The following is a 21,320-nucleotide window of genomic DNA, read 5'->3' as shown; positions in this document are numbered from 1 at the left end:
GACTCCCAGTGTGCTCCAGCCTTTTCCCCTTTTGATATCATTTCATTTTTATACTTAAAATTGCCTGATTTAACTCTCGCTTTGGCCATTTATCGCAATATTTCAATTCTATCATATTAAAATCACCAAAGAACTCTAACCACTGCTCAGCTCCTCTACTGACTCGCCTGTGTGTTAAATTTTTAAGCATTTTTATTGCCCCCTTTTGGAGGTAATTTAAAGCTGCAGCTCCTCTATCTATGGAAACTCACTTCTGAATAATAGAAAAGGGTCAGAATGGAAGTAATTGATTTAATTTGAGCACAGAAAAGGGAATTGATCTGTGAATAATATGCTCAGTTTATGGTTGTGAAAAAAACGGTGCTACTCTGACCTGGATTCATTAGCTCCAGAGCACAAGCTGCATTACTTAGCGTACAAACATGAGGCGCTTCTTTGCATTTCATTTCAATAAAAGGATATCCTATTCAAGTGTAGTCTATTGACTGGATTTTACAATGCCGCAACAATAATCACACTCTGACGACCTTCACCACACACTCATTTTCTTTAATTAAAAACATCCTCACTTTTTCAGTCTGTCATTACAATATGTACATCTCTGGAATCCTATGAATAATTCAGTACATTACAACATATATACAAACCAATGAGTACAATACAAACCATGATCAGCCAAGAGGCTTTTGGTTTTAAGTCTGTTCCCTCAAGTTGAGAGACCTGACCACTGAAGTCTTCTGATGTAATGTTAGTTCCCAGCACATCTAATGTGCTAGCGCCCCCTGCAGTTAGAGCACTGTGTTGTCCAGTGTTGTATCCGCATTTAGTGACAAAAATGCCCTTGTGCATAAGACCAGGAATAGAAGAAGGCAACATTCGACATGAGAAATAGATGGACAAACGCATGGAACAGGACAGTAAAATACAAAGACATTTAAATACTTAACAAGGATAAGGAGACTAAAGTGGGTCAAACAGTAGCATTGTTATTTCATATTGCTTTCTATCCAGTCTTTAAAGTTGGCTACACGTGTATAGACTGTGTAGAGGTCAGGGTCACATTCCCCTTGGTCATAGCCAAAGCTCACCAGTCCAAGGAGTCTCCACAGTCCTTTGTTGTCCCTGTTTGAGTTGAGAGAGGGCCTCCGGTTGTCAGCAGCCTGGAGGTCAGAGAGGTCGGGGAGGACAAGGATTCCCCCGGTGTCAGATGGACATATGTTAGAGGGTCCATAGTCTGGCTTCTGGCTGGCGCAGAGCATATTCTCTGTGACGCTAACTGGCATGCCGTTCCGAGCGTACTGCTGTTCACAGGGGACTATGTCTGCGAGGTGAACAAGGCCGACCCTCGCCTTCTCATCAGCGCCCAGATTAGAGTCAGGCAGTGGAGACCAACCCGTGACCATCCCCTGCCCAGACGTCGCCTCCTCCCCCTGACTGTCTGAAAGGCAGAGGGGTAAAACTTTCTCCCCGATCCTTGCTTTGTCCAGCAACTTGATCACAGCCATGTCTGAGTCCAGAATATGAGGGTCGTAGTCTGGATGAACCACAATTGAGGCCACCTGTGGGAGGGAAAAAAACATTTACTGTTCAAGTATGTATGTATGTGTGTATGTATGTGTATGTATGTATGTATATATGAATGTATGTATGTATGTGTGTATGTATGTATGCATGCATGTGTGTGTATGTATATATGTATGTATGTACATATATATATGAATGTATGTATGTATGCATGCATATATGTATGCATGTAGGAATAAATGTATATATGTGTATGTAATGTATGTGTGTATGTATATATGTATGTATCTCTGTATGTGTGTGTGTGTGTGTTTGTATATATGTATGCATGCATGTATGCATGTATGATTGTATGCATATATGTATGTATGTATGTATGTATATAGGAATGAATGTATATATGTGTATGTAATGTATGTGTGTATGTATCTCTGTATGTATGTATGATTATATGCATATATGTTTGTAGGAATGAATGTAAATGTGTGTATGTAATGTATGTGTATATGTATGTATCTATGTATGTGTGTATGTATGTGTGTGTGTGTTTGTTTGCATGTATATATGTGTGTGTGTGTATATATATGTATGTATGTATGATTGTATGCATGTATGATTGTATGCATATATGTATGTATGTATGTAGGAATGAATGTATATATGTGTATGTAATGTATGTGTATGTATGTATCTGTGTGTATATTTATGTATGTGTATGTATGTATGTATGTTTTTTTTAAATTTCATAAGATAAAAGACAGACACAAAAACAAAATCTGCTCTGTCATGTTAACAAATTGATCAAATTATAGATGAGGAGCAGAAAGAAGAACATGTGCATTTTCAGTTGTAATTTCAAACAGAGTTTTGAAAACAACTCTTAATGTAACATCTGCCAAACATGGACAGCTGCAGTTCATCATTTGAAAAAATAAATTATAAAAAAATAATTCAAACAATTTATTTCATTTCTCTCTCTCTCTCTTTTTTTTTTTAACCCTTATTCTAACAGCCATAATGGTTTACAGAAGGACGGTGTGTTTCAGTCTAGTGTCAGTAGAGGGCGCTCAGTATTGGCAAAGCACACCATACTGTGGTGGTGTACTGTAGATTTAAAATGTTGAATACATGACCAATGGGGCAGATATCTGTGGCCTAATATGACTTCATATTATGGGCCCCACGTTTAGCCCTCAAGTTGATTTCTACTTTTTTTCTAACCCATTCTGTATTATCTAAGCTGATAATGAGCTCTTCCAAATTGGAATCAGTTGGTCTCAGGGGGCCCAGAACCCATACATGTGATACAAAATGAGAAATTTGACAGGAAATATCTTGAAACAACCCTGCGATGAACTGGCAACATGTTCAGAGTGAACCCCGCCTTCTCCCAGTGGTAGCTGGGACAGGATCCAGCACCCCTGCCATCCTCCCAAGGATTAAGTGGTTTGGAAAATGAATGAATGAATAAATGAATATCTTGAAACACTGAAGAAATATACAACTTGGGGGCTATTCTCCCATTCTACTTAGAAATATTATCCTCTAGAGCCTTTGAAAAGATTAATAAAAAACATATCTGGCAAATTTTCATCAAAAATAAGAATTTGCCTGAATACCATTGACTTAAAATGATAACAAGTGACCAAACATCTCAAGTTCCAAAGATCTGGGGTTGCTCAAGATGGCCTAAGGTACAAGTATGAGAGGATGAGGTACAGAAAAAGCTATAAGGTTAAGGTAGAAGAAAATAATAGCAAAAAAAAAAAACAGCACAAAAACATCCTGAGGAAACGGAGTGTTGTTTTGAAGTTTGTAACACTACTGGCCAGACGCCTTATTCTGTTAAAGTGGAAGAAAGAAAATCCTCCAACTGATCAGGCTCTGTTGAAAGACAATATGCAACACCTACAGTTGGAGAAAATCAAATTTAAAAGATAATGTAAAGTTATTTTATTCAATATGGGAGCCCTTAGCAGCCCATTTCTAGGATTAAAGGACTGATGTCGCAGCAGGACCTTGAAAAACTTGTCCATGCATTTATCTTTAGTTGACTACTGTAACAGTATCTTCTCTGGTGGTCTCACTCAGGTGGTCTGGTGCAGGTCTGCTCTGTGTTCCAAAAGTCAGAACTAAACATGGAGAATCAGCGTTCAGTTTCTATGCTCTGTATATCTAGAACAAACTACCAGAAAATATCAGGTCTGCTGAGTCTGAGTTCTTTTAAGTCCAGGTTCCAGACTCACCTGTTCACTGCTGCCTTTGACTAAAAGGATTTTGACTTTTTAAATTTTGTATTCTCCTTCAAAACTCTGCACTGCAACTCTTACTTTAATATGTGTGTGTTTTTATATTTTTGGGGTTTATGTGTTGTTTTCTTACTTGCTGTGTTTAATCAACTTTTACATGTTTTTTCTTTTATAATGTTTTAAATGTGTTTCTTTTTCCTTGTCGTTGTATTTCAATGTCCTGTGTGAAGCACCTTGAATTGCCTTGTTGCTGAAATGTGCGATACAAATAAACTTGCCTTGCCCTTTATAGATAACTTTAATATTAAGGTTTTTTGTTTTTTTTTGAGTGCAGGTGTAGTGTTCTTGTTCTGACATCACATATATCACATAATGACTTTTTTATATTGTCATTGTTCTAATTTCAATTAAAAAAGCTAAAAAAAACCCAAAAACATCCTGAGGGCTGGATCTAATCAAAATAACAATCAAAAAGATTAAAAAAACAAGTGCTCACCCTCAGATGCTGAAGCCCTTTATTTTCCCTGTGGTCGTCGCGGTAGTGCTTCCCCACCACCACCTTGACCTTGGCTGCGTCCAGAGGGTACACCTTCCCCAGCTCGGTCACACAGTGGGCTGCCACCACCACGCTCCTCTGGTTCACCAGAGCCCCGCTGCACACAAGCTGCCAGTCCGACGCTTGGTCGTGGTTGCTAGTTCCTGTTCTGCCATCTTTCTTCAGGGACCCTGCCTGGCTGCCCGCCTTGGTCACCTTGCTCTCAGTTCCGATGGCGGAGCGGCGGTAGATGGCTGCCAGCCAAGGCCAGTGAGCCTCTGCCGGCCTCTCTGGGTCAAAGGTTGGATGCTTCCCACACACTGCCAAAGAGGAGGTGACAGGATGAAAGAACGCAAAGGGATAAACCAGGGGAGAAGAAAAGGGAAACAGAAACTAAATGAAACAGATTGAGACTGTGTCAACGCTTCGATCTGTGGGACTATGTTTGAACTATCTGTTCTTTCTTTTACTTTATGCGCCAAAGACGTCTGTTTTGGAGGACTGTTTGCTAAAATGCAAAACAGCGGCTTACATAAGGAAACAATAAAATGTTACAGATGCCCTTTTAAGTGCCTGACTTTAGTAAAACCAGTGAATGGAAGGTTTCCCTCCCTCTGAAGCTGCAGGGTGAGTTAAGAAAACAGTTGAAAGTCAGCAGGTTTACTCACTTCCTGTGGGTGTTGTGGATTATTGTCGGTTTTTACCTCCACCAAGGAGGTTGTGTTTTTACCAGCATTGGTTTTTTCTGTCTGTCTGTCTGTGCACAAGATAACTCAAAAAGTTCTGGATGGATTTAGATGAAAATTTCAGGAAATGTTGATACTGGCACAAGGAACAAATGATTAAATTTTGGTGATGATCGGGGGGGGCACTGATCTGCCTTGGCGGAGGTCTGCGCTCCTCTGAGTGCTTTTCTAGTTATCATTATATTCTATCATTACCTCCACCAAGGAGGTTATGTTTTTGCCGGCGCTGGTTTGTCTGTCTGTCCGTGTGCAAGATAACTCAAAAAGTTATGGACGGATTTGGATGAAAATTTCAGGAAATGTTGATACTGGCACAAGGAACAAATGATTAAATTTTGGTGGTGACTGGGGGTAGGGGGGATGGGGGGGCCACAGGGGCCCACTGATCTGCCTTGGTGGAGGTCTATGCTCTCCAAGTGCTTTTCTGGTTACAATTGTCTTTATTTACATATGCACTATTATTATTGATACTGTCTTGTGTGAGGGTCTCTGCCACCTTTAATTGTTTTTGTTTCTCTCTTCTTTTCCCCCCTTCACTCTCTCCTTCTTTCTTGTCCCTTTCCTCTCTTTCCCCCTGTTTTTCCCATCAGGTCTGATGCATCAAAATATGGTTCAACAAAACCCAAAATAAAAAGGTGTGGAGCCTTATATCCTCCTGAGACCCAGAAATTTTTTTCTTTCCTCTGTAGGGGACAAAAGTTTGACAGTTTTACTTAAAAAAATGCTGTCTATAGCAAAGGACATTCCATTAAATAAATAAATAAAAGTAATTTTGAAAATGTATCTGAAAAGACTGTTCCATCATGCAGTTTCCAATCAATGCAATTGTTTAATGTAAAAAAGTTAAAACTTTCACTGTCCTAGGTCTCAGGAGGATATACTTTATGAAGTTCCCTTTGGCAAAGCAAATTTGCTCAGTGCAACAAGGCAGCCAGACCACCAAGTTAAAAAAAAAAAAAAGGAAAGGAAGAAAGTCAGCAGGACGGATGCAAAATGAACACACTCTGTTGCATTAAGAGCTGGTCAACCAACTCAACCTGTCTAACTGGTTTTATTTTTACCATGAACATCAACGTATGATTGTCATATATACACCAGTCTTTATCTATTATGCAATGGCATGCAAATCTTCTACACACAAACATCCTAATATGTTTTTCAATCTCACTTCTTTAACTAAGATGTTTTTTACGGTTGCCAGTTTAGCTTTTGATTACATCCCAGAGGCTTTCTGTCACCAAAGATACTTTTGCTCCCATGTCATCTATAATCACTCAGGTTTACATGTCAGCTATTGGTGTTTCTGCTTTGTGATTTAGGGAATTTTCCAGTGAGAAGTAATGAGAGGCCTACAGCTGTCAGAAATACCTAAGAGATGGCTGAAGGAGCTGACAAGGTATTCCTCAAAGTCAGCAATTAGAGGCAGCGCATATATTTTTAGAAATGGCGGCCCATGGTGGACTTTGTTAATATTCACACTGGGGGAAAAAAAAAAAAATCTTACCAAGTGTATTTTTCTCATTTCTAGTCAAAATATCTCATCACACTTAAAATAAGACATAATCACCTAAAGAGTAACTTTTCAGTGAGATATAAGAAATATTTTTTAGACAATAGACCTTGAAAATCTAATTTCAAGAAATTTTACCAAGATAATTTGCTTGCAAATTTGCAGAGATTTGTTTTAGTATCACAGGATGAAGAACAGAGAAGGAGGTTTAATTTTTAGCAGCAAAGGGTTTGGACTAATGTAAAACAAATGTGTGTTTCTGTTGTTAGTGTCAGAATGTGGAATTCTTTGGCAATGGAAGAGAAGAGCTGTACAAATATTTTTCAGTTTAAAAGGTTGTATAAGGAAAGAACAGAGAAGCTTTATAAAAGCATATAATAAAATAATATAAGTTATGGATGTTGGATTTATTTTATTTGCATTGACTATCATGTAAACCACAGGTGTCAAACATGCGGCCCAGGGGCCAAATTCAACCCACCAAAGGGTCCAATCCGGCCCGCGGGATGAATTCGCAAAGTGCAGAAGATATTAACAGTCAAGGGCGTCAAACTCCAAAATAAAAGCATAATAACCTAAAAATAATGACTCCAAATTTTCTTCTTGGTTTAATGTGAAAAAAATAATATGACATCATGCTTATAAATAACGGCAACACCAATTTTTTCTTTGATTTGCTGCAAAGAACATTAAATTCTGATATCCTTTAACAATAAAACATCAATAACCTGAACAAATATGAATAACCTGAAATGTCAAAAGAAAAATAAGTGTAATTTTAACAATGTTCTGGCTGTTTTGTGTCTTGGTAGATGCACATATAAATATTGATCAAATTTTTCTTAGTATTTCTTATTTTTCTTCAGAAATTTCAGTTTTTTTTCAGGTTATTCGCATTTTTTTTTGTTTGGATAGTTTGTAAAATGTAAAGGATTTTATAATTTGTTATTTTTTGCTTATAAAAAAATTTGGAGTTGTCATTATTTATAGGTTATTATGCTATTATTTTACTGGTCCGGCCCACTGGAGATTAAATTGAGCTGAATGTGGCCCCTGAAAGAAAATGAGTTTGACACCCCTGATGTAAACTGTTGACTGTAATAGCTGTAACGGCAACCTATCTGATGGAAGCAGATGTTTCAAGAAAGGGGCAGGTATTAGAAGTTTTCTTCAACCTGCTCCTTTCTAATCATTTAGATTGGAATGAATGAATAAATGAAATGAAATAATTTACACTTTTTCTATAGGCAGATTTGTTTTTTGCTTAATTGAACTTTTTTTTTTTTTTGCTTAATTCAAGCACAAAAATCTGCCAGTGCAACAAGTGAAAATTATCTTGCTAAGATTTCTTGAAATAAGATTTTCAAGATCTGTTGTCTAAAAATTATTTCTTATATCTCACTGAAAAGTTACTCTTAAGGTGATTATGTCTTATTTTAAGTGCGATTCGATATTTTGACTAGAAAAGACACGCATCGCCAGACTGTTACATAGTTTTTATCCTCAAGCCATCACCAAACTAAATAATGCACTAAAAACATAACGGCTTGTGCAATAATCTGGGACTATTTTATGCATTAACTGCATATTTTATGATCACTGCATATTTTTAGGTACTGCCTGATTGTTTTGCATGCATGTGTGTAGTGTGGGTGTGGAGTATGAATGGAATAATTTATTCTTTCGTATTTAATTTATTGTTCTTACACTTTTTTACCTTGTGCTTTAAAATTTCATTTGTTATTTGCAATGACAACAAAAGGAATCTATCTATGAGAAAAATACACTTGGCAAGATTTAGATTTTTTCCAGTCTATTCATTAAATTAATGTCTGAGGAGTCATCACACATCACTGTTACATGGGTGGGAAAGACTGTGCTAAATCTGTGTATGTATGGTGGTAACTTGCAAGTGAGTGGGCGATAGCTTGTGTTTTGCTGCCCTCACCAGGTGAACAGGAGACATGGCGCCCGCTCCATTTCCCAGTTTTCAGACAAGTGCGTCGAGAACTGCCGGAGTGGTGGTAGAACGGGGAAGCACACTCATACTCTATGTGTGTGTGAAGGTGGTGGAAGCCCTTGTGAAGCTGGGAAAGCACTGGGGGGGCTTTGGTTGGACCGTCAGACTGGAACTGTCTCCCAAGCCTGGAGGAGTACAACCTGTGCAAAGGTGTTTTTCTGAAGGATGGAGGACAGGCCAAGGGTAAATATATGTTGGAACATCAGGGAAAGGGTTTCACAAGTTTTAACAGGCTGTCTTAAAAAGATACTATTGATTATATCATTATTTCATCAGTGGTTCCCAACCTGTTTTGGCCCGTGACCCCATTTTTACATCACAAATTTCTACCGATCCCAGGCATTCAAAATAGACTTTTTTTTTTTTGTTAAAATTAATTTGTTTTTGATCATGTAATAGTTTGCTGTACTATGTTGCAAATAAACTTTAATTTTAGACGACATTTAGGCTATATAATGCATATTATTTCGGACGGAGGAAGAAAAGCCATGTGTAGTTTACTGCACAAAGTGAGAATTTTATTTTCCTTGGTCAGGATATGTACAGTCAGTCCAGCTTATATTTACAATGAATCATCAAAGAGTTGCAGCATCTTTACCCTTTAGGGGTTTGAGCCTATTTTGGCTGTTTTTGAGTACTTTTGATTTTGCCTTTATATACTATATAAAGAAATGTTTACTATACCCATGTTTGATATTGTTTTTTTTTTTCTCAGCATAACTTTGTCTATAACACAGATGTCAAACATGCGGCCCGGGGGCCAAATCCGGCCCGCCAAAGGGTACAGTCTGGCCCGCGGGATGAATTTGTGAAATGCAAAAATTACACTGAAGATATTAATGATCAGTGGTGTCAAAATCATTTTAAGTCAGGTTCCACATACAGTCCGATTTCAAGTGGGTCATAATAACCTATAAATAATGACAACCCCAAATTTTCTCTTTTTTTTTTTTTGGTGTAAAAAAGTAAAATTACATGAAAACGTTTACATTACCAAACTATACTTTTACAAAAAATGTGAATAACCTGAACAAATGGAAGTGTCTTAAGAAAAGTAAATGCAATTTGACCAATATTCTGCCTGTTACTAAATGTTTTATGCAATTGTAATGCACATGTGTAGATGATAAACTGATAAATCGAGGCATAATATTGTTAAAATTGCGCTTGTTTTTCTTAAGACAATGCCAGTTGTTCATGTTATTCAGATTTTTAAGGAAACTTTGTAGATGTAAACCTGATCATAATATAATTTTACTGTTTTCACTGTTATTATTTTACTGGTCCGGCCCACTGGAGATCAAATTTGGCTGAATGTGGAACTGAACTAAAATGAGTTTGACACCCCTGGTCTATAACATCTGCATATTATTTTTTCACTTTAACCTACTTGATCAATACAAAAGGACAAAAAACATTAAAATCCGATTTGAAAAATTTCTGTAATTAACAATGAACATTTGACAGATAAACAGAACCACAGTGCTTCAGTTTCAGCTTCAGTTTGTCATGTCTTTTATGTATTGTGGTTGTCTCTCTCAACTCACCATATATTTTTTATTAGTAATTTTTTATTTTTTATTTTTTTAAATCAATTACTAGAAATTTCAGGCTACCCTATTTGAATTCCAGGCAACCCCACGTGGGGTCCTGACCCCAAGGTTGAAAAACACTGACATACATACTCCTCATAGTTGTCAGAGGTACCATAATGCTTTGGGACACATACCTGACCAGAGTCTGAGGCGGTAGAACTTTCTGCTTCACCAACTCTGACACTTTGGGCTCCCGACATGCTGCAGATACATATACAGACACATTATAAACATCATAATTGTATTAAAGCCACTAAATGGAGCTGCTATATCTGGACCACTCACTAGTCTATGAGGAATATTAAACTGTCAAGAACCATCTATGCACTCTTTGTACCTATTTTCTTATATATTAATGCCTTTAATAAAAACTTTAGAGGCTGAGTAATTAATTTAAAAACAGTCAAGGTATTATTTATTAATGCTTCTCAGTAAAATGCAGTAACAAGCCATTATTAAAGCTTGGCTTGCCTAACTGAGTACAAAAATCCATTTGGCTGCCGTGCATGGTCCTACAGTGCAATTTGCTTTGTCTTTTTCCTGCTCTTTAATATATCTGGCAAGTGGACAGCCTAACCACTTTCTTTTCTGGCAAGAAGTGCAGAGCATCAAGGCCAAAATCCATTAGGAGCTAATTATTTTTTATAGCTTTAGACTTGATGGATTATTTTATTGGAATATCGGAAGGGCTCTTTATTCATTACTCACTAGAAAACGTAACTACTCTTGTAAGTCCGCCGTGCACTTTTAAAGTTAGAAAAACCAATGTCCTTTTATAAAAGTGGAACTGATTTTACACATGAAGTGCAGTTTACCTGTCAGAGTGCTACTCCGTTGTGTAATAGCTTGATTGTGGAGGTAACTTTCTAAAGTCTGAGAGCATAGTAGAAAGTATTCTGTACAAAGTGGAGGTCTGGAGGTTAAATAAAGGCAGGGAAGTTGTGATTCATCATGAAGAAATGAAGTGTAGGCTTGGTTTTAGGTCTGGATTTTCAGTTTTAATTGTTTATCTGTTACATTCAGGTCACCAAATGTTATAGAAATGTAAAATTCTGAGCTACAGTTTGAAACCATGCCCCTTAGATGTATAAGTGAGTCAAAAAAAAACAGTGAGGTTGTTTTCTTATGTCTTTGTAATGAAAAGTTGTTACTAGTCGCTTTTCCATTGACTCTCAAATTGCGCAAATATAACTTGTGCATAAAAATTTACCTAATGGAAAAACGACAATTTCGCCAGAAGTCTAATTTTTCAATTTAAAAGTTTTTGCGCTGGCAAGAAGTGGTTTTTCCGGCGTAGCGCAAATGGTATATCACGCAAAACTGCAATGGAAAGACTTTTTTTCGCAACTAGAGTCAGGTGAATTAAAGAACCGGATGTTGACGTATGTTACAACAAACGAAGAAGAAGAAGAAACATGTCGCAGTATGTGTGGACACACCAGGAAACGTGATCATTTTTTAATTTAGTATGAGATAGAGGGGTAATATATAATAATAATAATGAATACATCTGTAAATCAACACCATATTTACGTTCGTTGCCGTGTTTATGGAATGACTTCTCGTGTCATCTCGTGCTAATAAATAAACAAATCATCACATTTGTGATTTTATGGAAAAACCAACATTACGCACTTCTGTTTTTTTGACAGTAAATATTGGTAAAGTTTTGCACAGATGTCCAATGGAAAAGCGAATACTGTTTCATATCCCAGGTATTCCTCAAAAAACATGCTGCTGACATCATGCTAATTAAAATTTTAACTTACATTTTATAGATTTTATGAAATTGTAGTTTTTGTATGACTATCCCAAGCGTCCATAATTGGGTCAAAATGACCCACATTCATTTTCAGTGGAATTTCATCTGAACCTGTGATTCATTCTACATTCATTTATTCTACATACTACAGCAGGACCAAAAGACTCACACTCACAAAATGGTTACTGACATTGTTCTATTGCTGTTATATACTATATATAATATATAATTTGCTGTTCAAATTTTACACATTTTATTTTTTTTCAAATATTTCAAACATGAAATCATTATTTTGTGGACCAAAATGTAATACTTTACTACTGACTTTTAATATAAGTGTGTGACTTGTATTTGTGTTATCTCCTGGTTGTATTTTTAGACACTGTTTATCATATTATTGTGTATCTGTTTTATCAGTTTTAGTATATCTTATCTTCTATATCTATATATTTTTATTAGTTTTATCATATTTTGTATTTTTACCCATATCCTTGTACAGCACTTTGGGCTCTTTGTGTTGTTGTAAATGTGCTATAGAAATAAACCTGACCTTGACTTTTACCCTTTCATGCATGAATTATGAGAACCTTAATCAAGATTTTTTTTCCTGAGTGTTTTTATTCCTCTTTAGGCATGAAAAAAAAACAGTGTGATTGATTTTTTTTTTTTTTAAATCAACCTGTTTTTCATGGAGTTACAATAATGTCCACTCAGCTACACCATGAAATTTATTCTTGAAGCAAAGAAACATGTATTTAAAACCCAATATCATAAAGTGATATGAAAACAGTGAAATGAAACCATGTTTAATGCAGCTAATCTGTTTTCTCACATTTTAACATATTCAAATACTAGTTATTACTCACTTCATGGAGATAATATGCAAAAAGTAAATATTAACAACTGATTTCCGCTCAAGAACCAACCAAGAACAGCAAAGTTACAATAATGGTATGAATTGCAGTTTATGAGATGACGCATAAGTGTCCGCTGTGTTGGTTGATATGGAACTAAAACAACAAAACCCATGAATATACAAGATTAAAGCTGTAGAGTAACTGTCCACTGTAGTGACCACTATGCATGAAAGGGTTAAATACAAATGATTATATATAACTTGAAAAAATGACACAAAAATATATTGATTTGAACATGGGGCCATTTTTGACACATTTATGGAAGAATGTAGCGTCCAGATACTTGAGCATCTAAGGGTTAAAATAAAACTATGAATCAGCACCACAGTAAAGTTGGTTTTACCCTCCATTATGCATTCCCATTTTTATGTTTTGCAATTTTCTTTTACCTTTATCTTCTTTTACCTTTTTTTTTAGTTTTGTTTTATCCTCTGCTGTACAGTGTCTTTGGGTGTCCTGAAAACCACTTATAGATAAAATGTATTATTATTATTATTAATAAATATAACTTATTAAGAGATATTACTTACTATTACTATTACCAGAAGAGAATATGTTGTACAGGGTGGGGAAGCAAAATTTACAATGAACATTTAGTTGTTTTTTCTCAGCAGGCACTACGTCAATTGTTTTGAAACCAAACATATATTGATGTCATAATCATACCTAACACTATTATCCATACCTTTTCAGAAACTTTTGCCCATATGAGTAATCAGGAAAGCAAACGTCAAAGAGTGTGTGATTTGCTGAATGCACTCGTCACACCAAAGGAGATTTCAAAAATAGTTGGAGTGTCCATAAAGACTGTTTATAATGGAAAGAAGAGAATGACTATGAGCAAAACTATTATGAGAAAGTCTGGAAGATACTATTAAAGAAAAATGGGAGAAGTTGTCACCCGAATATTTGAGGAACACGTGCAAGTTTCAGGAAGCGTGTGAAGGCGGTTATTGAGAAAGGAGGACACATAGAATAAAAACATTTTCTATTATGTACATTTTCTTGTGGCAAATAAATTCTCATGACTTTCAATAAACTAATTGGTCATACACTGTCTTTCAATCCCTGCATCAAAATATTGTAAATTTTGCTTCCCCACCCTGTATATATAGAATAAAGTTGTGTTTTTGTCAATAGAAAAAGGACTAAAATCAGCTGCACGGACACATAACTTCAATCAGGAAAATGAATAACCAGTGACCAGACAGATTATACCTCTGACACAGACGGGTTGCGTGCCAGTCCAAGTCCCATCTGGTTGGCAGGTCCGCCGGGCGTCTCCGCTGAGCGCGTAGGAGTGGTTACAGATGAATTCCCTGGTCTCGGGCTCCAATCCTGGCACCACCTGGTGGTAGCCGTTGTAGAGGCGAGGCAGAGGGGGGCAGCTCCTCTCTGTGGTGGGGAACATGCAATTACCGAAGTTTAGTACAGGGTGACACAAAAAAACAGGAACTTTTTAACAATCCAATAAAACCAAGAGTGACGGAAGAAAAATATTTTATTCATAGTAATTGAAACCTTAAAACATACCATTTAAGAAACAATGATGGAATTTTCATTTTTTAAAAATTACTTCCTGTAGATGGCGTCCTGTACGAATGCATTCTTGAAATCTGCTGTTGAGATTCCTCATTGACCGCTGCAACATCTCAGCTGGGATACTGTGAATTTCATCCTGAATTCTCTGTTTTAACTCATCCAGAGTTCTTGGTCGAGTCGTGTACACTTTACTCTTGAGATAGCCCCACAAGAAAAAAAATCACAAACGGACAAATCTTGCGATCTAGGGGGCCAGGGAACGTTACCCAATCTTGAGATCACACGGTTACCGAACAATTCTCGCACAGCCGCCAATGGTTACTAAAATGGGGGTGTGTTTACTCGCTCAAGATCACTGTCTCGCAGTGCTGCCACTTGCTCATGTCTGCCAATACGCACTTCAAAAATTCCCGTTTTTTTGGGTCACCCTGTAATTTAAAAAAAATTAAAATTCCATCATTGTTTCTTAAATGGCATGTTTTAAGGTTTCAGTTACTATGAATAAAATATTTTTCTTCCATCACTCTTGGTTTTATTGGATTGTTAAAAAGTTTCTGTTTTTTTGTGTCACCCTGTACTTTAGTTCTGGTTGAATTTCTTCTGGGAAAATAAATCAGATTTAAAAAACATCATGTAACCGTACCCCATATGGACCAAAGGCAGGATCTAATTCTGATCTAATGTCAGTGAGTCTCTTACCCATGATGCTTTGATTGACTTCTCTCTCCTTTTCTTTTTCTTTCTCCCGTTCCAGCTCCTCCTTTGTTTTCCCCTCAGCTTCTGTTGTTTTTTCCTTTGGTTTCTCACTGTCTACTCCTGCTCTGTACATAGTATACTGTGTAATGTTGACCCTTGTGGGAAATACTTTCTTCTCCAGATCTGGAAGGCTTATGGTGTTATTTTCTTTTTTGGTGTCTTTCACATCATGTGTTACTGTATGGTTGGTCATTCCCAGTTCAAATATCTCCACAGCGTTTTCTCCCTCGGATATAACGGTCATCATCTTGGTGTCGTTCGGGCCGACTTTGTCCCGTTCTCGTTTTCCATTGACCTGCTCTTCTTTCTTTTCCTTCTCTTCTTGCCCTTTGTCTTTAATCACCACTATTTGTGTTACATCTGTTTTTCCTACGTCTAGGTTTCTATCTGGGCTTTCTTCTTTTTTCTCAGGTGCTTGTACCACCTCAGGATCTTGTTTTTCCACCGTGTTCAGGCTGTTGTCTGGGCCTTTGTTATCCACTTCTTTATCTATGCTACCTCCAGTGGGTTCTGACCCAGTATTTTTTTCTTCTGGCCCTTCTTCATTCCTATCCTCAGCCGCAGTTTCCTCTGGAATCGTACCGGTATATTTATCTTCTCTGTCTGCTGTTGTTGTATTCATGTGCCCAGTGTTTATATCCTTGCTTCCAACAATTTCTTTTTCTACAGTTGTGTTCTCTTGACCTTTCTCTTTAGTCTTGTTGATATCTTTGTCAGTGTATTTTTCAGTTTCTTTCTGTTTTTCAGTCTCTTTTGCATTATCTTTCTCTTTTTCAGCTTCAGGGAGTGTGTTATTCACTGTGGATAGAACAAAAAACATTAAAAAAAAAACATTATTACTTAACTGCCCAACCAAAAGCATCTACTGATATGAAATATTTAAACACTTTCTATCAATACATTGGAATAATTCATGTAAAATCAGTTTTTTCAGCTTTCAGTTGTATCAGATATGACTCATTTGGATGTTCAAAGGCTCGTTAGCAAATGTAGAAACACTGTGATTTTCTTTTATTCAACAATAAAACCCATGTTGTTTGATAGATGAAAGTGATTGTAGAAGCTTTATGTTCAGTTAACGATCTATTTTGCTGAAAAACTCCCTTTTTTCATTCCTTTGAATTTACTCTGAGCACTTATGAATATCTACAATGTCAGTAAATATGGGAAAAATGCTAAATGCAGAGGATACACTGGAAAAAAGTGTATTTTTTTCCTCATTTCTAGTCAAAATATCTAATCACACTTAAAATAAGGCATAATCACCTAAATAGGAACTTTTCAGTGAGATATAAGATCTTATTTTTAGACCATAGATCTTGAAAAACGTATTTCAAGAAATCTTACCTAGATAATTTTCACTTATTCCATTGGCAGATTTTTTTTTCTTTGCTGAATTCAACATTTTTTTGCTCAATTCAAGCAAAAAATCTTATTCCTATATCGCACTGAAAAGTTACCCTTTAGGTGATTATGTCTTATTTTAAGTGTGATGAGATATTTTGACTAGAAATGAGGAAAAAAATACTTTTTTCCAGCGTATCCTCTGCATTTTGCATTTTTCCCCAATTTTCCCATATATACTGACATTGTAGATATTCATAAGTGCTCAGAGTAAATTCAAAGGAATGAAGAAAGTGAGTTTTTCAGCAAAATATATCATTAACTAAACATAAAGCTTCTACAATCACTTTCATCTATCAAACAACATGGGTTTTATTGTTGAATAAAAGAAAATAACAGTGTTTCTACATCTGACATCTACAATGTCAGTAAATATGGGAAATTTGGGAAAAATGCAAAATGCAGAGGATACACTGGAAAAAAAGTGTATTTTTTTTCTCATTTCTAGTCAAAATATCTCATCACACTTAAAATAAGACAGATTCACCTAAAGAGTAACTTTTCAGTGAGATATAGGAATAAGATTTTTTGCTTTAATTGAGCAAAAAAAATGTTGAATTCAGCAAAAAAAAATCTGCCAATGGAACAAGTGAAAATTATCTTGGTAAGATTTCTTGAAATACGTTTTTCAAGATCTATGGTCTAAAAATAAGTTCTTATATCTCACTGAAAAGTTACTATTTAGATGATTGTCTTATTTTCGAACCGCCGTAGATCACTTAAATAACTGTTACACTTACATCACCGATTCACTTTAGAGGACTGCTACACTTTATTTTTTTTTTCACTGTTTCACTTTATATCACTGCCCTGAAATGTGTAAATACAACCTGAAGTGTTTATTTACAGTATTGTGCAGGAAGCTCTTTTAGAGGTAGTACTTTAATTATTTAGCAAGTGTCTTTTAGAGTATATGTGCTAACCTTAATGTCAACCTGGTTACTAACCCACTGTTGTGTTGTGTTTTTGGTCTGTCTGTTTTTTGTCTTCTTGTGCTGTATGTAAAGCTGCTAAATACTTGAATTTCCCTTGGGATTAATAAAGTATCTATCTATCTGTCTGTCTGTCTGTCTGTCTTAAGTGTGATGAGATATTTTGATTAGAAATGAGAAAAATACACTTGATTGGATTTTGATTTTTTGCAGTGTAATGCAAATAAATGGTGATAAATCTTGGAAAAGTTGCCACAAAAACAGTTCACTGTCATTAAGGGTTAAGAGATAAATGCCAATTCTTTTCCGTAGCTCTGTAACAGCTGATATCCACAACAGAACAGAAGCAAAATGAACTGCAGTGTTTTTCATCTGCACTTTTTTTCACTTCATCTGACCTTTGACGCAAACAGGCGGACTCCCACTCCAGGTGTTGTTCGGGAGGCAGGTTCTCTGAGAGCTCCCGCTGAGCTCATAAGGCTGGTAGCACAGGTACTGTAAGGCCACAAGGACATCATTGGGTCCATAAACCAAAAAGTGATCCCCATGTGTTGGCTTTGGTGGTAGAGAACACACACTTTCCACTGGCACTGGAAAGAAGGAAAAAAACAATTTAGTAGAAGCTACAAATTAAGACTTTTTCCATAACATGTGCCATGGGGCAGAATGTATGGTACCAAACAGACAAGCTAATAACATACATATGCTTTCTCACATTCCAAATTCTAATTATTTGGCAGAGAAAAACATCAAATCATCGTCTTACCACACTGTGGGGCAGGCGCACTCCAGGTGCCATCACTTAGGCAGATTGCGCTACGAAATCCCTGCAGTTGAAATCCAGAGTCGCAGTGGAAAGTGATGCGTGCCCCAGAGTGATGAAACAAACCCTTTGTTGATCCATGGGTGGGCACCGGAGGCCTACGGCATCCCACCACTACCAGGAAACACAGGTATGTACAGTTTGTTTATGAACTTGTTGTTGCATGCCTTTATTTCTTGGTTCAAATTAGGATGTTCAGAGGATCTAGAAGGCATCTGTAGCTCAAACAACATCAGTTTATTGCGCCTCTCTGGTAGTAAAAGGCCACACAAATAGACCTTTATTCAGTTCGTTTCCATGTGTTGAATGCAGGTCAGACAGGTAGCCCACAAACCAAAGTCTCGGCTCACAGATTCATTGCTCTAAATTTAAGATGTTCAGGGTTTTAAAAGGGCTACCTCAGAGGCTCATTAATGAATAATTTCACCCTTCTTGGTAAAGTGTGAACAGTTCACAAGGCTTTAACACATGGCTTGTAAATGAGGAAGAAATAGATGCAATAAACCAGCTTTAGTCAAACAGTTCTATTTTCCAGTGTTGTAAAAGTGGATTTTATGAAGTGAAAGAGAAGAGAATTGAGATAGCAATGGACTACTGTGTGGAACTTCTACGACAACCTACTTCAAAATAGAAACCAACCAAATTTAACATTTTGATGTCATGTTTTCTTGAGACTGAAGTGCTGATTTCTAAAAAAAAAAAAAAAAAAATGCAAAAACTTTTCACAACAGGCCTGTGTCACCCGCAGCTGGGTTTAGAAAAACCTCAGTGCTTCAGTGAGCATACCATTAAAACACTCTGAGATGATCCACGAGGATGTTTGCTGTAATGTTGGCTTTAAATTGGGTCAGATCCATGAAGTGCACAGACTGTGGTTTTATAGCTTTGAAGGAAGGAACCCTCCCTATAATCTGGTCATTTTTGACTTACAGCATTTTCAGTTTTTAGTCTCTCCAGGGACGGAGAGAGCTCTTGTCCAAGCAAAAGTGGAAAATTAAACTGAATTTGACCTTTGGGTAAATGTTAAAAAATGTGCAACACCCTAATGTACTTTGGGAATTGTTATGACAATCCATCTTCCATGTCTGATTTTATTCGTCTCTTTCCGCATAAGAAGATGAGTTTGAGTAATTATAGTGGAATGCTTAACACATACTTTGTATAATGACCATACTTGTGAGGAAATCATCATTTCTCAATAATCACATGGAAACTATGTTAAACACTCCACTCCATAACAGATTCGATTAAATTACACTGGAGAGAGAAGCGCAGAGAGAAAAAAATAATTTCTTATGTTCAGTTCCTGTGATTTCCTTCATACAGAATGAGCTTTAACTCAAACTTATGATAAGTGACAGGCATGATTATTGGGGATATAAAAATGTGGCTGATGTCAGGTTCATATTTGACATAATTCAGCATCTGACTCCATGTCTAAAATAGGCTACATTTCCTCTACAAAATGACAGACATTAGTGTGAGTCCGGTTCTTTTCTATTAAAATTAACAGCTGAAGATTCCTCCTGGGAATACAGATGAATGCACACTGTGTCAACTGAAACTCCTGCCTTTTTATGGGTGTCTCCTCAGATGGAAAAGCTGGATTGTGCTAAAGAAACAAACTTATTTCACCATGAGTTTTACAGAGTTGAATGCAGTTCTGAAAACGACACCACAAGAAAAAAATGAAGGGGGTCAAGACGTCTGTTTTGGCAGGATATAAGGGCGGTATATTGGGCACAAAAGCACAAGTTAGGGTCCAGGCACCAATAAATCAAAGACCTTATGTATGTTGGCCAGAAACCACACCCTGAGGGAGCATTACCCCCATGACGGACTGGAGCTCTGCCAGTGAATTGGTGGAAAGTGAATAAACAGTGGGTACAGTGTGGTTTGTTGACATCAGCGGAACCAAAAGGATATAGAATATTTAGTCCTATATTCAGACGTAACTGAATTGTTTGTTGTTCTTTTGTCTCCTTCTTTGACACTTGCAACATTAACTGGTTTGGCTTTGTTTAATAACATGTTACATTGAAAAATATAATTTAGATTATTGCAGGAATTTGCAGTCCATCTGTTGGAACTTATGTCATATCTTTTAAAAAGCTGATTGGACAAAGCCGTAGATGGGAACAGCTACATATGAGGAAGGCAGCTGTTCTGAAACTTGTCCAAACCACAGACCACTCTCCCTTGTGACAGTGAATCACTGCCTGCCTTTGGGCAGCAACAACAACAAGAAAAAGGCATTTGGATTAAGTTAATTGCAAATAGCTGTGTTGTAACTAGGTGTGTCTAAATTCAGAGGAAAACGAGTCAAATAATTCTAAGATTTCATAAGTGTGAGCACAGGAAAACACGTTTGTCTGATTCGTAAAAGATTGGATGGAAAATCAAAGTCAAGTCCACACCATGAAGCGGCACTATAAAGACTATTATTCTGCTCTGTAATTAGAACCTGCACACCCATTTCTATTTTTTCACCAGGAGTATTGCATATTTACATTTAACCTTCATGATCATTAGGTCATGTTAGAAGCTTCATAAAAACTCACCGTTTTCACACCTCTTGCCTGTATAACCAGCCAGACAAGCACAGTGGTAAGTGTAAGACGTGTCCAGGATACAAGTCCCATCATGCAGGCAAGGAGAGGAGCTGCACGCTGTAAATATACAAGTCCAACAGTGTGAGTGTACAATGTTTTGGGTTTTTTGTAGCAGTACAATGGTGCTTGTGTTCCAAAATTGTTAGCTCTTACAAAATAAGATATAGAATTCATACAAGCAAACATCAGTTCATGTCCACTTCACTTTCTAAACTGTGGGCACTTCAGCAGAGAAAGCCTCTGTTTATTTTTACTAGATCTGGCTTTGTTGATGGAAACTTATGTGTTTGTCTGCTTTTGAGTTTCAGAATCTGACAATGAGAGCATTTCTAGATAGTTAGCACAATTTGGTTTGTCCTCACTTTTTTACATTTCCGGGCTGTTTGTTGGTCT

The 21,320-nt window shown here is 36.7% G+C and overlaps 1 protein-coding gene across 1 annotated transcript in view; it reads right to left on the bottom strand.

Moving 5' to 3' along the window:
- Positions 1-528: 528 nt before the first annotated feature.
- The window catches only part of pamr1b (peptidase domain containing associated with muscle regeneration 1b), a 49,042-nt gene continuing 28,250 nt past the window's right edge, over positions 529-21,320 (bottom strand). The window contains exons 6-14 of the mRNA XM_030136974.1: positions 20,877-20,984; positions 18,259-18,429; positions 17,891-18,082; positions 15,100-15,954; positions 14,077-14,253; positions 10,314-10,380; positions 8,513-8,742; positions 4,270-4,628; positions 529-1,559 (exon numbers count right to left, since the gene is read on the bottom strand). Of these exons, the coding sequence (XP_029992834.1) occupies positions 987-1,559; positions 4,270-4,628; positions 8,513-8,742; positions 10,314-10,380; positions 14,077-14,253; positions 15,100-15,954; positions 17,891-18,082; positions 18,259-18,429; positions 20,877-20,984 (2,732 nt within the window). The 3' untranslated portion in view covers positions 529-986. The remainder of the gene's footprint in view (positions 1,560-4,269; positions 4,629-8,512; positions 8,743-10,313; positions 10,381-14,076; positions 14,254-15,099; positions 15,955-17,890; positions 18,083-18,258; positions 18,430-20,876; positions 20,985-21,320) is intronic.

The sequence above is a fragment of the Sphaeramia orbicularis genome, chromosome 6, assembly GCF_902148855.1.
Source record: "Sphaeramia orbicularis chromosome 6, fSphaOr1.1, whole genome shotgun sequence".
NCBI lineage: Eukaryota > Metazoa > Chordata > Actinopteri > Kurtiformes > Apogonidae > Sphaeramia > Sphaeramia orbicularis.
Note: the sequence above shows the minus strand (reverse complement) of the source record. Positions and strands in the feature narration are given on the sequence as shown.